General features: G+C 43.6%; 1 protein-coding gene across 2 annotated transcripts in view; it reads right to left on the bottom strand.

The window, feature by feature from the left end:
* Positions 1 to 11,298, bottom strand: part of HSD17B4 (hydroxysteroid 17-beta dehydrogenase 4) — a 62,960-nt gene extending 51,662 nt beyond the window's left edge. Inside the window, exons 1-7 of one of the 2 annotated variants that reach the window (XM_041484162.1) lie at positions 11,175 to 11,298; positions 7,023 to 7,076; positions 2,807 to 2,914; positions 2,285 to 2,344; positions 1,140 to 1,161; positions 997 to 1,043; positions 53 to 137 (exon numbers count right to left, since the gene is read on the bottom strand). In XM_041484162.1, the coding sequence (XP_041340096.1) occupies positions 53 to 137; positions 997 to 1,043; positions 1,140 to 1,161; positions 2,285 to 2,344; positions 2,807 to 2,914; positions 7,023 to 7,076; positions 11,175 to 11,235 (437 nt within the window). In that variant the 5' untranslated portion in view covers positions 11,236 to 11,298. Of the gene's footprint in view, positions 1 to 52; positions 138 to 996; positions 1,044 to 1,139; positions 1,162 to 2,284; positions 2,345 to 2,806; positions 2,915 to 7,022; positions 7,077 to 9,868; positions 10,024 to 11,174 lie in introns of those variants that run through there. The other variant, XM_041484161.1, reaches the window with a different exon arrangement.
* Positions 11,299 to 12,222: the final 924 nt, after the last annotated feature.

Here is a 12,222-nt window from a genome sequence, read left to right as displayed (position 1 = left end):
ATCAGTCTGTTATACCCTACTGAAAAATGCAATACAGAACACACATTTTTACCTGCCAAATTTCTGATTTTTCATATGATTCCATGCAGCTCGGGTGACCAGGAACGATCCCCTCAAATGAATTCTGTGAATTATATCTAGGAACAAAGTAACATCAGTTTAGTAATCCCAGGCTTTGTCTCCCAGATTGAAATGCACCATATTTCTTCCTCATGACAAAAATGAGGAAGAAATTCATCCCTTCAAACAGGTTTTTTGTTGGGTTTTTTTTGGTTTTTGCGTTTTGGTTTTTTTTTTTTTTTGGGGTATTTTTGTTGCTTTTTTTTGTTTTGTTTTGGGGTGGGTTTTTTTGTTTGTTTGTTTTTGGGGGTTTTTTTGTCTTGACAGATCATTTTTCAGCACTTGCCTGAACATGCACAGGTTATGAAGGGGCTGCCCACATATACCACCTCTTGGATGGGTCTCTCCTGTACAGAATTCAAAAGCATTCAAAATTCCTGCACTTAAACAGACTCAGACAAGAAGTACAGAAGACAGACCATCTTTGTAAAGTCTCCTCCACTGACTTACCATCATCTACAATCTCAGTGAAGGTTTTGCTTTTTCTTCTGTCCCTTGTCACATTAGTTTGCTTTCCTCTCTGCTTAGTTCTGGGTCTTTTAAGCCTGTTTAGTATTCAGCCACTCAGTGCTGGCACTAGGAATGTTGCACTCACAAAAACTATTGTGTGTAATTCACACAGCTCTTTTTCTTACTGCATTAGGCAACCAGGAGTGGGAAGAAAAGCCCTTCTTCCCCTTTGGAACTACATACACCTACCATGCGTTGCAGCACAGACCTGGTTTGCATACTGAACACAAGCAGCTTTCCACTAAGCTTGCAGGGCAAAAGGTAAGCCTTCCCTGTCTTCTGTTCTTTCTTGTTCTCATGGGAGGGATATACATGTCACCCTTCACACAGAAAGAACATTTTGAATTCATTTTAAAATCAACTCACCCCAATCCTCATCACTTATCCGAACAAAGGAACGGTCTCTCAGGATCCTAAAATGCGATATTAGGGAAACAAAACAAACACAAGATCAACATTTGTTTACACAAAAGGGACAGCCCACACTCAAACAGGACAGGTATACTCACCCAGCATTGTTTATAACAATATCTGAAATAAAAAAAAGGTAACTAATTCAATGCACTGATAAAATACAAGCTTGTTTCTATTTTTCTCCTACTTTCAAATATATACAGACAGCAACACTCAACATATATATCATATTATATATATTCTATAGCTCCTTGTCCTGATTAATGAATTCTACCCTTGGACAAAAATTACAACATAATACTTCAGGACAGGCAAGTCTCAACCCAACAGAGACCTCAATGGGACAAAGCCTCAAAAGCAGGCATAGCTGTGAAGTGCTGGCTGCCTAGGAATCTAATACCTGCAGGATGCAGCCATCCTGTACAGCTTTGAAGCCTGCCCTGAATTTCAGAATGCCCTGATTATGCAGTTTATGCCAACAGCTTTGTTGCAGTAGCCCAAATGATAACTAGAGAAACTACAGAGTCTCAAAGCTGATAAAGTGACCTGGATCATAACAATTTCTCGTCAGATATTTAACTGGGTTCCTGTTGACTTTGTTTATGTGTACTTTAAGACATTTAACCCTGAGTTAAACTCACCAAGTGGTTTCAAATAGTGGAAATCACATGGTTAAAAAGAATGTTAACTGTTAGGTAAAATATCTTAGGATTTTCTTTTTTTCATTTCTGTTAATGCATGTTTACCTTATGTAAGCAGAAGAGTTTACAAAACATGAAATTATGCTTTCAGCAACACTATTTATGCTAATTCTATGCAGCCAGTTATAACACTTCATAGACTTTGTGCTTTGTGATAGAAATTGTTAACCATTATGGAATTTCCAAAATTCTGAAGGGTGGGAAAATACGAAATCATATACTAAGCTTCAAACTTCTGCTAATACCACAAAAAAAAAAAAACCAAAAAAACCCAAAAAAAACCACCCATCAAAAACAACAACAAAAAAAAATTAAAAAAAAAAAAAACCAAAACAAAACAACAACAACAAAAAACAGGAAAGTCGATAATTCAGATTAAAAGCTAAAAGCCCCGTATTCAGAGTTCACTGACTACAGGCATCAAGGGCTGGTGAGTACTACTGTGGTCAAAACATATTTCATACACATGTTGTTAACTGCATTGCTTATAATGGCTTTGCACTTGCAAACAAGTTTCAACATGAATTAAGCAACTGTACCTATCCTCCCAAAAGCCTCAAGGGCTGTCTTCACAAGCTTTTCACCATCTTCCACAGAATCTGTAAGAAAAAAGTACAAATTCTCAAATAAAATTAACTGGATACACTACACTTCCAGGATATTAACAACTAATTTCACAGAGCTAAGAAAACTAAATTGTGCACAGCAAATCTAAATGGCACGACATTTGCGACTGCAAGAAAAGCACAAAGCAAAGCAAGCAAGAATTATCCTTTCCCATTTAGCTTCTGAAGACTGTGGATGAACAGCTGCTTAATACATCAATGTTAAAAAATGAGACAAAAGATATGGGCATTAGTAGACAAATCTTAATTAAAAGAGGCAATTAATGCACCTGCTTTTAGCATCTGTCTCCTCACTCCACATGATATCACACTTGTTTAATGTATATTTAATGGTAAGCTGGCAGTAATCTTTCACTAAGCAGCATCAACTTTTCATTTAACATGCCCATTATTCCTACAGATAAAGTATTACACTCATCTGGAAAAATAACATACCATAATTGGGTACTGCTTTCCCTCCTTTTGCTCTGATTTCATCGACAACTTTGTCAGCAGCTGAGGAGCTTTTGCCATATCCCTTAAAATCACCTCCAAGATCATTCACTGCACATGACAAAGAAATGAAATTTTTGTTGTTAACACTCAGACTTCATGGTCTGTCCTTACCTCATTATCACATTGGAGGTTGTAAGGAGTATTAATAAAGCCTGCTGCATCTGGAACCACATTACTGAGAACCACAGATGACAAGAGAAAAATAGTAGGACATATGACTATTTCTTTTCAAGTCGTGCAACATGCATTATCCTTTTTTCTTTAAATAACATGGAAAACAGAACCTTTTTTACTGCCCCTCCACCATGTATTTGACTTGCTTGCCCTGCTCAGACTACCTCTGTAATTATGCTGTAGTTCAGAGATAAGGATCTAGACTATACCCAATCATAGGCAATTTATTCCAGTCTCTAACTATTGCATGAACTGCAAGCAAGACTGGAAAGACTTTGTTCCTGTTTAATAGAGTAGCTAAACCACTACTAGTCAACACCACCACAGAAGAGATCCAGCGGTCTGAACAAAGCAGGCTCCGGTGCCTGCTCTGGAGCTCCAGATCCTGCTCCTGTGGGGTAAGAGGCCCACCTGACACACAGCTGTTCCAGGCTGCTCTCCACAATGGGGCACACGTCACTAACGGCAGCTAGAATGTACCGTTGCCACACTCTGCCGCACTCCTGCACATCCCACAGCTTCACAGAATTACCAGGGGAACAAAAACACTCCCAAAAATCCCATAAAAACGTTGTATTTAGACAAAGGATCTTAAAAAATTCTAAGAAGTTGTTTAAATGGGTTCAAAATGGAATTGTAAGAAAGCCAGAATTGACTGAATTTACATGCAACACTGGTATTCTGCTGAACAGTCTTTTGCTATGGTGAATTCCAGCTTCCTGCCTTCTGACCTCAAGAAGCCTGACACAGTGAAATCCACAAAATATGCAGGATATTCTTGCTGGTCTTGATGAAAACAGCAATGCCCAGTCTGTTGTATCATGACAAAATGAAACAGACCCATTTTGTGCCTTTTTTTTAAAACTCTCAATGTAAACAGGAACACGGCTTGCAGGACACACCACAAAATCACTCTGTATTATCCAGATCAAGAAGCCTCATCTGGAATCCTATATTCATCTTTGTGTGCAGCACTTCAAGAGAAATATAGAAACATGGCAAAAAATTTGTGAGAAAATAAAAATCCCAAAGTCCAGAAGAAGTGAGCACCAAAAGGGGAGGGTCATATAAAAAACCCAGAAAAAACAACCAAGCATAAACAAACCAAACGCAAAAAATGCCCAGCCTTAAGCAGGAAGTACAAGTACCTTAACACTGATGCAAAAAACAAAGGAGACAAAAATCTCCAAGCCAATAGATCAATATCTAACAATCCAAACATGCAGCCAACACGATTCAAGTGAGGCATTAAGAAAAATTTCTAAGTGTAGTGATGTGTTAGGATAGGCAACGCAGGCAGACTGCTCAGTCTGCAACATCCATGGTATTAGCGGGAAAGCAAATCAGGAACAACACCTGGGAAAGAATAGTGAACAATTCAGGTGGTAAACATATACAAAGCATTCAGTCCTGTTAAGACCTTACAACTCTCTACCACAGACAAGTTTATATATGCTTATCCCACACTTCAATAGCAATTTGCTGACAAAAACTTAATTAAATATTTGGTAAAATTTTCAGAGGTGGTAAAGTACCTTAGGCCGAGCACAGGTACTAATGGAGTTGAAACAGAAATCAGTGTGTAAGCAAGAGCTGAGCTATTATAGGCTTTAAAAATAGTAACTCCATGAGTGTGATACAATGAAAAAAAAAACTAACAACAAAATAGAGAAATACCATTATTTTAAGCCCAAGCTTTACATCATACAATTTTCAGTTGAGAACATGCAGTCAAAAAGAGCCAAAGACTGCAGCTATAGTCTGAACCTTGAAGAAGAATTCCTCTAAGGCTATGAGTGTGTCATAGCAGAGTAGCAGAAGCAAATCTGGAGGGTGAAACAATTGGTGCAGAGCACCTCACATCTACAGTACAAGTTTTTTAAGCCAGCTGATTTCTTGTGGTATTCTGGTGTCACAAACCAAACACACATGAACAATGTTGGTGTGCTGATAGATTGCATCTTCCAGTCTGTTTTTTAAAGCACTCATGCAATTCAATACCATTTCACTATGCAAGCAAAAATACAAATAAGATACATATCAGGAGAGATGCTTCAAAAGCATAATTCTAAACTAAACTAAAACAGCAACACAAGAGCCCTCAGACAGACCAGAAGAAACAGTAGGTCTGGAGATAACACAGGATTCAAGACAAAAGCAAATCATCCCTTCTTCCTGCTTTCAACTTTTCCTGATGAGAGGCATGAAGGAGATAAAGAAAAACAAAAAACAGTTGTAGCAGGCAGCCTTAGGGTGATGAGAATGGAGTTTTCCACCTAGGTTGCTCTTGTCAATCTAACCACACCAACAGTAACTCGCTCAACAGAGATGCAGGACTGGACAAAGGTGTCATGTTGGGGTCGACTGTTTTTCTTCCAACTACTCAAAATATTCCTCCAGAGTTTGATCATTTGATCATTGATGTTACAACATACCTTCATTTCCACAGCTTACAAAAGGGAACTTGTTTTAAAGAGACAAGGCAGATATGAGCCTCATATCTGCTTGAGTTTTAAAAACTAGGGTTTATACAAGTAGTTTCTCAACTCCTTGAAGTCAGATTTGTAAGAGAACAGGAGAAAAAAATACAAGCATGTAGAGGTAATACTGCAAGACAAGCTGAAGTGTGGTGAAGTTTCCAAAAGTAAACAAGAAGTTGCCCTTACAGTCAATTCTTAACGTACTGTTTAGTTATTGCACAATAAGCCCAAGAGATAAAGGAGCATTAGCTGTGGTCAGGCAATAGAATACATTTTCTTCAGATCATTCTGGAAAGTAAGACCACCACCATATACAGAGAGTCAATATAAAATATTTGGACTGCTTCAGTGACATAATTTTTGCTCAATAAGAACTCAATGTGAATTATTCACGTGATAAATACAGCAAGTATCAAAGATGGCAATTAACAGAAAAAAAGAAGAAACAACCCAGATTTTTCTGAAGTGGTCTACACACATACATATTTTTAATCAATGAAGTAAAACCAAACAATCTTCATGAAATTTTGTAAACTGAGATAGGTGTTGTCATTAGAAAACTAGAAACAAAAACAGTGAGCAAGGTCTTGTCCATAATCTCCTTAAGCACTTAATCTTGAACTCAGGAACAGTACCTGTACAAATTCATTCATAGGCAACAAAACCATAAAATCACAGAATGATTTAGGTTGGAAACATCTTGTAAGGTTAAGTCCCACCATTAACCTAACACCGCCAAGCCCAGGAGTAAACCATGTCCCTCAGTGCCACATCTACACTAATCTTTTAATTACTCCCGGGGTGGTCATTCAACCACCTCCCTGGCCTGTTCCAGTGCCTGACAAGCCTTTCAGTGAATAGATTTTTCTGAAGAGCCAGTCTAAAAATGGCAATGCTGACTGCAGGTGAGTACCCAAAATACAACTCAGCCTTCAGAACTGCCTTGTGATACAGCATTTTTCATAACTAAATATGCCCTGCTATGGTTCAACCAAGGAACTACAAAACCACCAGAAATTCTCTACTGACAGCTATTTGGCACTGACACTGATACCAGACAGCGCTTCTGTCCCATGAGCTGTAGAAAGAAACAATGCTATTGAGTTACATTTCTTGGGAGAAAGCACTATAAGACAACATATTCACATATTCAAATGATCATATTGGAGTAGAATTTATCATATTCTGAGTAGAATTTACCTAAGACAACACACTCTCTGGCAACAGACTGCAGTAAAGACTTGCATGCATAGATGAAAGTTAAATCTAAGAAATTATCTGACTCAAACTGGCTTTCCAGCAAAGGTAAGCCCTTGGAGAAACTTGGGCAACTTGTTTCATAAGAAAATAAAGCTTAGAGGCAAAATTAAACAGCAAAAGATAAGACAGAAAACCATTAAATAACAAAGGTTACTGTCAAAAAGGGCATGGACTGTCGGAGGCAAGCTATGTGAAAAGGCAAAGGTTACTGTCTAGATCAAGTTAGTTAAGATAAAACTTACCAACTACTGAAGCTCCTCTTTCAGCAAAAGCCAGAGCATATGCTCTGCCCAAACCTAGTTTAAAAAAAAAAAAAAGAGGTTAAAAACAAGAGTGAATTTGTTTCCTAGATCACAATTCAGACAAAAGCTACACAAAAATGAATTGCATTAAGAAAAATGCACCAAATCAAAACAAACACCTTGCAGGTTCAAAGCAAAACATTTCCCCCAGGAGCTCAAAATCTCTTATAAGAACATATAAAAGTAAACAAACAGATAAATAGTAAGTAAAACTTCCAGTCAAGAGAAAAAAAACCCAAACAAACCACGCTTACTCTTTTTTATTGGATTCAACCGAAGCATCTGGGAAAGCTGTATACTGCTGAGTTTGGGCTTGTGATAGAAATATGTGTTTGAAAGGAAGAACCTTTAATGTCCTAAGGCAACACTGAAGAAGGAGGGAATGTTTCAAGTTAATTAATTACGCACTAAGTGAATAAGATACTTTCCTAGTTAAAGTTAAGATTTGAAAAAGAAACTGAACAAAATTTAACTGTGACTGAAGATATACTGACAAAATCATTTGGATACAAAGGAATGCCTAATACCTCACTTAACCAAACAGATACATAGTTTGCCTATCCTAAGAGAAGACTGTCATTTCTACATTACAAACAAAGCAAGGGTCTTGAACCTTCACTCTGGCTTAGATTCTAGTTGTGTTTGGCATTCATTGCAATAAATGATTTACAGATATACTATCCACTGTACCAATCAAAAGTTTTTGGGATTAATGGCACTGATCCTTTTTTATTCATTTCCAAAAAAAGGAGGTTGGAATGATGAAAAAATCATCAGCCAGTAGAAAGTTTCTCAGAGTACAAACAGTATCTCTTTGCACCTCACTGAGACATTCAAAGCCACTTCTCAAAAGAAAAAAAAGAGGGAAAAAATAACAACTGTATATATTGTTTTGAAGCACACTAATTTCACTGAAAAAGGTTGAAAATTTCTTTAAGACTCTCTTAGGCCTCAGCAACAGAGAGTTTCACATGTGAGGTGCATATACACCCACTGTTCATGTAACCCAAGTCCAAGAAAGCCTTTTTTTGTTTTGTTTTGGAAAGCCACTGAGAAGTGCACAAAACTCAGGCCGTGTTATAGGAGCTCGCCTTCTCAACTGCTAAGCAAGGATTGAATGTTTAAGAATCTAAAGTAACCTTAATAAAAAAAAAAGATAGATTGCATAAGCAATGTCCAACACTGTACTTCACAGAGGATCTGCTCAAAGTGAAAGGAAATACTTTTCACGTACGTGCATATGTGAAAACAGGTATCACTTTGACACAAATTAGTGATTCAGATATCTGAATAAATTCCCACCTCTGATCTGTTCACCAGCACCCAAAAAATCAATGCCAAAAAAACAATGCTATTAGTAATGCAATCTAACTACAGTGATGTAAATTAAATAAAAGCAAAACAATAACTAATCTGTAGTCAACAGGACCTCCCTTAATCTTGGCTTAAATTTAATCAACACTTACTACAAAGCTGTTGTGAAATAAAACATAAAGAGGAATTTTCTCTATTAACAAACCATTTTTAAGCAGTCTAACCCTAGGAGTACAAGGGTCACTGTACACACACTTATGACATACAACTTTTACTCAGAAGCTTTGTTACTGCCACAGTGACCTTGTTTTGCTATTATGCAAGATCATAACCTGTTCTTCAGTGAAACTTACTATGTAGGGAAAAGGCCACAAATATAGATCTGGTAAAAGCAGAAAAACTCCATTAAAAAACCTGGTCTCGATTGTTATTGGGTTGGTCACTTTCAGGTGATGTACATGGACTGTTCAGTGCTTTCCAAAACAACTTCTTCACAAGACATCACTTAATCTAGGGCTCCAAAATTACTCCTCTGCCTATGTGCGGCACCACAAAATGAGAGCAAAACTCCTCTGTGGAGAGGGCACAACTTTTTCAGAGTATGGCTAAACAAGTTTCCTAAAGAGTTCATCACAAACACAAACTTTCCCTCACTCATCCACACTGACAGCCTGTATTTTTGCTCAACCACCACAGCAGGTAATGGTCAAAGCATGGGCGCAGAGAAAGAAAAAAAAAAACAATCAAACGGGGAAGAAACAAACAACAAAAAAACCCAACCAACCAACTAACCCCACGCCATAACAACAAATACAAAAACATTTCCTGGCAAAACTAAGCATTCCACGGCAGACCACGCTCCCCGGAGAGATCAAGCCTGCAGACCACCAACAGCGCAGGCCAGCCCTGCTGCTGGCAGAGATCTATCTCCCCCTCCGCTCCCACCTGGGTGCGGGCCGGGAAGGCAGCAGCAGGTGGGCGGCTGCTTTCTGCAGCACCGACGGCACCCGGGAAAGCCGTGCTGCAGCAGCTCTGTGCCAAGCCGCACGGGTCACACGCCTCAGACGCTACGTCCAAGCTCAGGTGGAAGGAGTCAGGAGACCAGGACAGCGCTTGGAGGAGGACATCCACAGCTGAGCGGGACGCAGCGGCGCTGCAGCAGAAATCCCCCACGTTCGGAGGGGTCCCCACCGTGGGCAGCGCCGGGCCGGTCTCGGACGGCAGCAGGAGGCACGGCCCTGACCCCTGCACAGCCTTGGCACGGCCCTGACCCCTGCACAGCCTACCTCCCCCGCGGCCCCGCTTCTCCCCTCTGCGGAAATAACCCGTTTTTTCCCCCCGAAGCCGGACCGCTGTTCCCGGGGCACCTGCCGGGGCCGCAGGCAGCGGCGGCTCGGCGCCCGCACCGCCCGGGCTGCCCACGAGCAGTTCCGCCGTCTCCCGCGGGTGCGCAGAGCCCGGCTGGCGCTCACCTCCTCCGGCGCCTGTCACCAGCACCACCCGCCCGTCGAACCTCAGCCCCGGCGCTGCCATTGCTCCGCTCCGCTCCGCGCCACCCGGCCCGGCTGCCCCGGCCCCGGCCCCGGCCCGCCCGCGGGAGGGACAACACGGGGAGGGGCGGTGCGCCAGTATCGCGCATGCGCCAGCACCGCTGCCTGCTGGGAATTGTAGTGTGCGATGGGATGGGCAGAGGAAGGGGAAAGGAAGAGGAGAGGAAGGGATGGGGAGGGGAAAGAATGGGGAGGGGAAAGGAAGGTGATGTACATGGACTGTTCAGTGCTTTCCAAAACAACTTCTTCACAAGACATCACTTAATCTAGGGCTCCAAAATTACTCCTCTGCCTATGTGCGGCACCACAAAATGAGAGCAAAACTCCTCTGTGGAGAGGGCACAACTTTTTCAGAGTATGGCTAAACAAGTTTCCTAAAGAGTTCATCACAAACACAAACTTTCCCTCACTCATCCACACTGACAGCCTGTATTTTTGCTCAACCACCACAGCAGGTAATGGTCAAAGCATGGGCGCAGAGAAAGAAAAAAAAAAACAATCAAACGGGGAAGAAACAAACAACAAAAAAACCCAACCAACCAACTAACCCCACGCCATAACAACAAATACAAAAACATTTCCTGGCAAAACTAAGCATTCCACGGCAGACCACGCTCCCCGGAGAGATCAAGCCTGCAGACCACCAACAGCGCAGGCCAGCCCTGCTGCTGGCAGAGATCTATCTCCCCCTCCGCTCCCACCTGGGTGCGGGCCGGGAAGGCAGCAGCAGGTGGGCGGCTGCTTTCTGCAGCACCGACGGCACCCGGGAAAGCCGTGCTGCAGCAGCTCTGTGCCAAGCCGCACGGGTCACACGCCTCAGACGCTACGTCCAAGCTCAGGTGGAAGGAGTCAGGAGACCAGGACAGCGCTTGGAGGAGGACATCCACAGCTGAGCGGGACGCAGCGGCGCTGCAGCAGAAATCCCCCACGTTCGGAGGGGTCCCCACCGTGGGCAGCGCCGGGCCGGTCTCGGACGGCAGCAGGAGGCACGGCCCTGACCCCTGCACAGCCTTGGCACGGCCAGGGACGGCACGGACAACACCTCCCCCGCGGCCCCGCTTCTCCCCTCTGCGGAAATAACCCGTTTTTTCCCCCCGAAGCCGGACCGCTGTTCCCGGGGCACCTGCCGGGGCCGCAGGCAGCGGCGGCTCGGCGCCCGCACCGCCCGGGCTGCCCACGAGCAGTTCCGCCGTCTCCCGCGGGTGCGCAGAGCCCGGCTGGCGCTCACCTCCTCCGGCGCCTGTCACCAGCACCACCCGCCCGTCGAACCTCAGCCCCGGCGCTGCCATTGCTCCGCTCCGCTCCGCGCCACCCGGCCCGGCTGCCCCGGCCCCGGCCCCGGCCCGCCCGCGGGAGGGACAACACGGGGAGGGGCGGTGCGCCAGTATCGCGCATGCGCCAGCACCGCTGCCTGCTGGGAATTGTAGTGTGCGATGGGATGGGCAGAGGAAGGGGAAAGGAAGAGGAGAGGAAGGGATGGGGAGGGGAAAGAATGGGGAGGGGAAAGGAAACGGGGAAGGAGAGGGAAGGAAGGGTTGTGCAAAGGAAGGGAGGAGGTATGATGAGATGGGATGAAGAGAGGGAAGGAAAGGAAGGAGAGGAAGAGATGGGGAAAGGAAGAGGATGAGCAGGGGAAAGTGATAGGGAAGATGTGTCCTAATGTCTTTACCAACGATTCTTAACGACTTTGGAATCGGTCTTAATGCCGCTGTTAACTTCAGGCTGCACGTTTGTTGCAGAGGCCAGACAGCTTGACCCCTGAAATAGAACAGGGTCTGCGCAAGCTTATGCTTCTGAACTTTGGGGTAAAATGCCAGGTTCAAGGGGGTGTATGTGGTGCGTGGTGCAGGAAGGCTGTACCTTCCTAGTACCTCAGGCGATGGGGAAGGGAAGAGGGCAATATGCCACCTGGAGTTTAGGGTAAAAGGAGACTGCACCCTCCAAAACCTCGAGACATAAAATCCCGCGGGCGTGTGCCCCAATGAACTCTATCCCTTTATTCGAATAACGTTCTGTCTCCCTTATGGACACTGGCTTTTCATAGTGTGATTTTCCATGCAAAAGGAGGGGAGGGGACGGGAGGGGAGGGGAGGGGAGGGATGAGGAAGAATAAAGGGAAAGGAAGGGATGGGAAAAGAACGGGTGGGGAAGGGATGGGGAACAGAGGGGAGGGAAGGAGATGGGGAAGGCAAGGGGAGAGAGGAAGGATGAGAAGGGTAAGGAGGGGATGCAGAGGCCAGGAGGGCCCCTCATCAGCTCTGCCTGGCCCTGCTTTC

Source organism: Pyrgilauda ruficollis, unplaced genomic scaffold, assembly GCF_017590135.1.
Source record: "Pyrgilauda ruficollis isolate IOZ18807 unplaced genomic scaffold, ASM1759013v1 scaffold64, whole genome shotgun sequence".
NCBI lineage: Eukaryota > Metazoa > Chordata > Aves > Passeriformes > Passeridae > Pyrgilauda > Pyrgilauda ruficollis.
The sequence above is the reverse complement of the archived record's forward strand: the minus strand, read 5'-3'. Positions and strand labels throughout refer to the sequence as shown.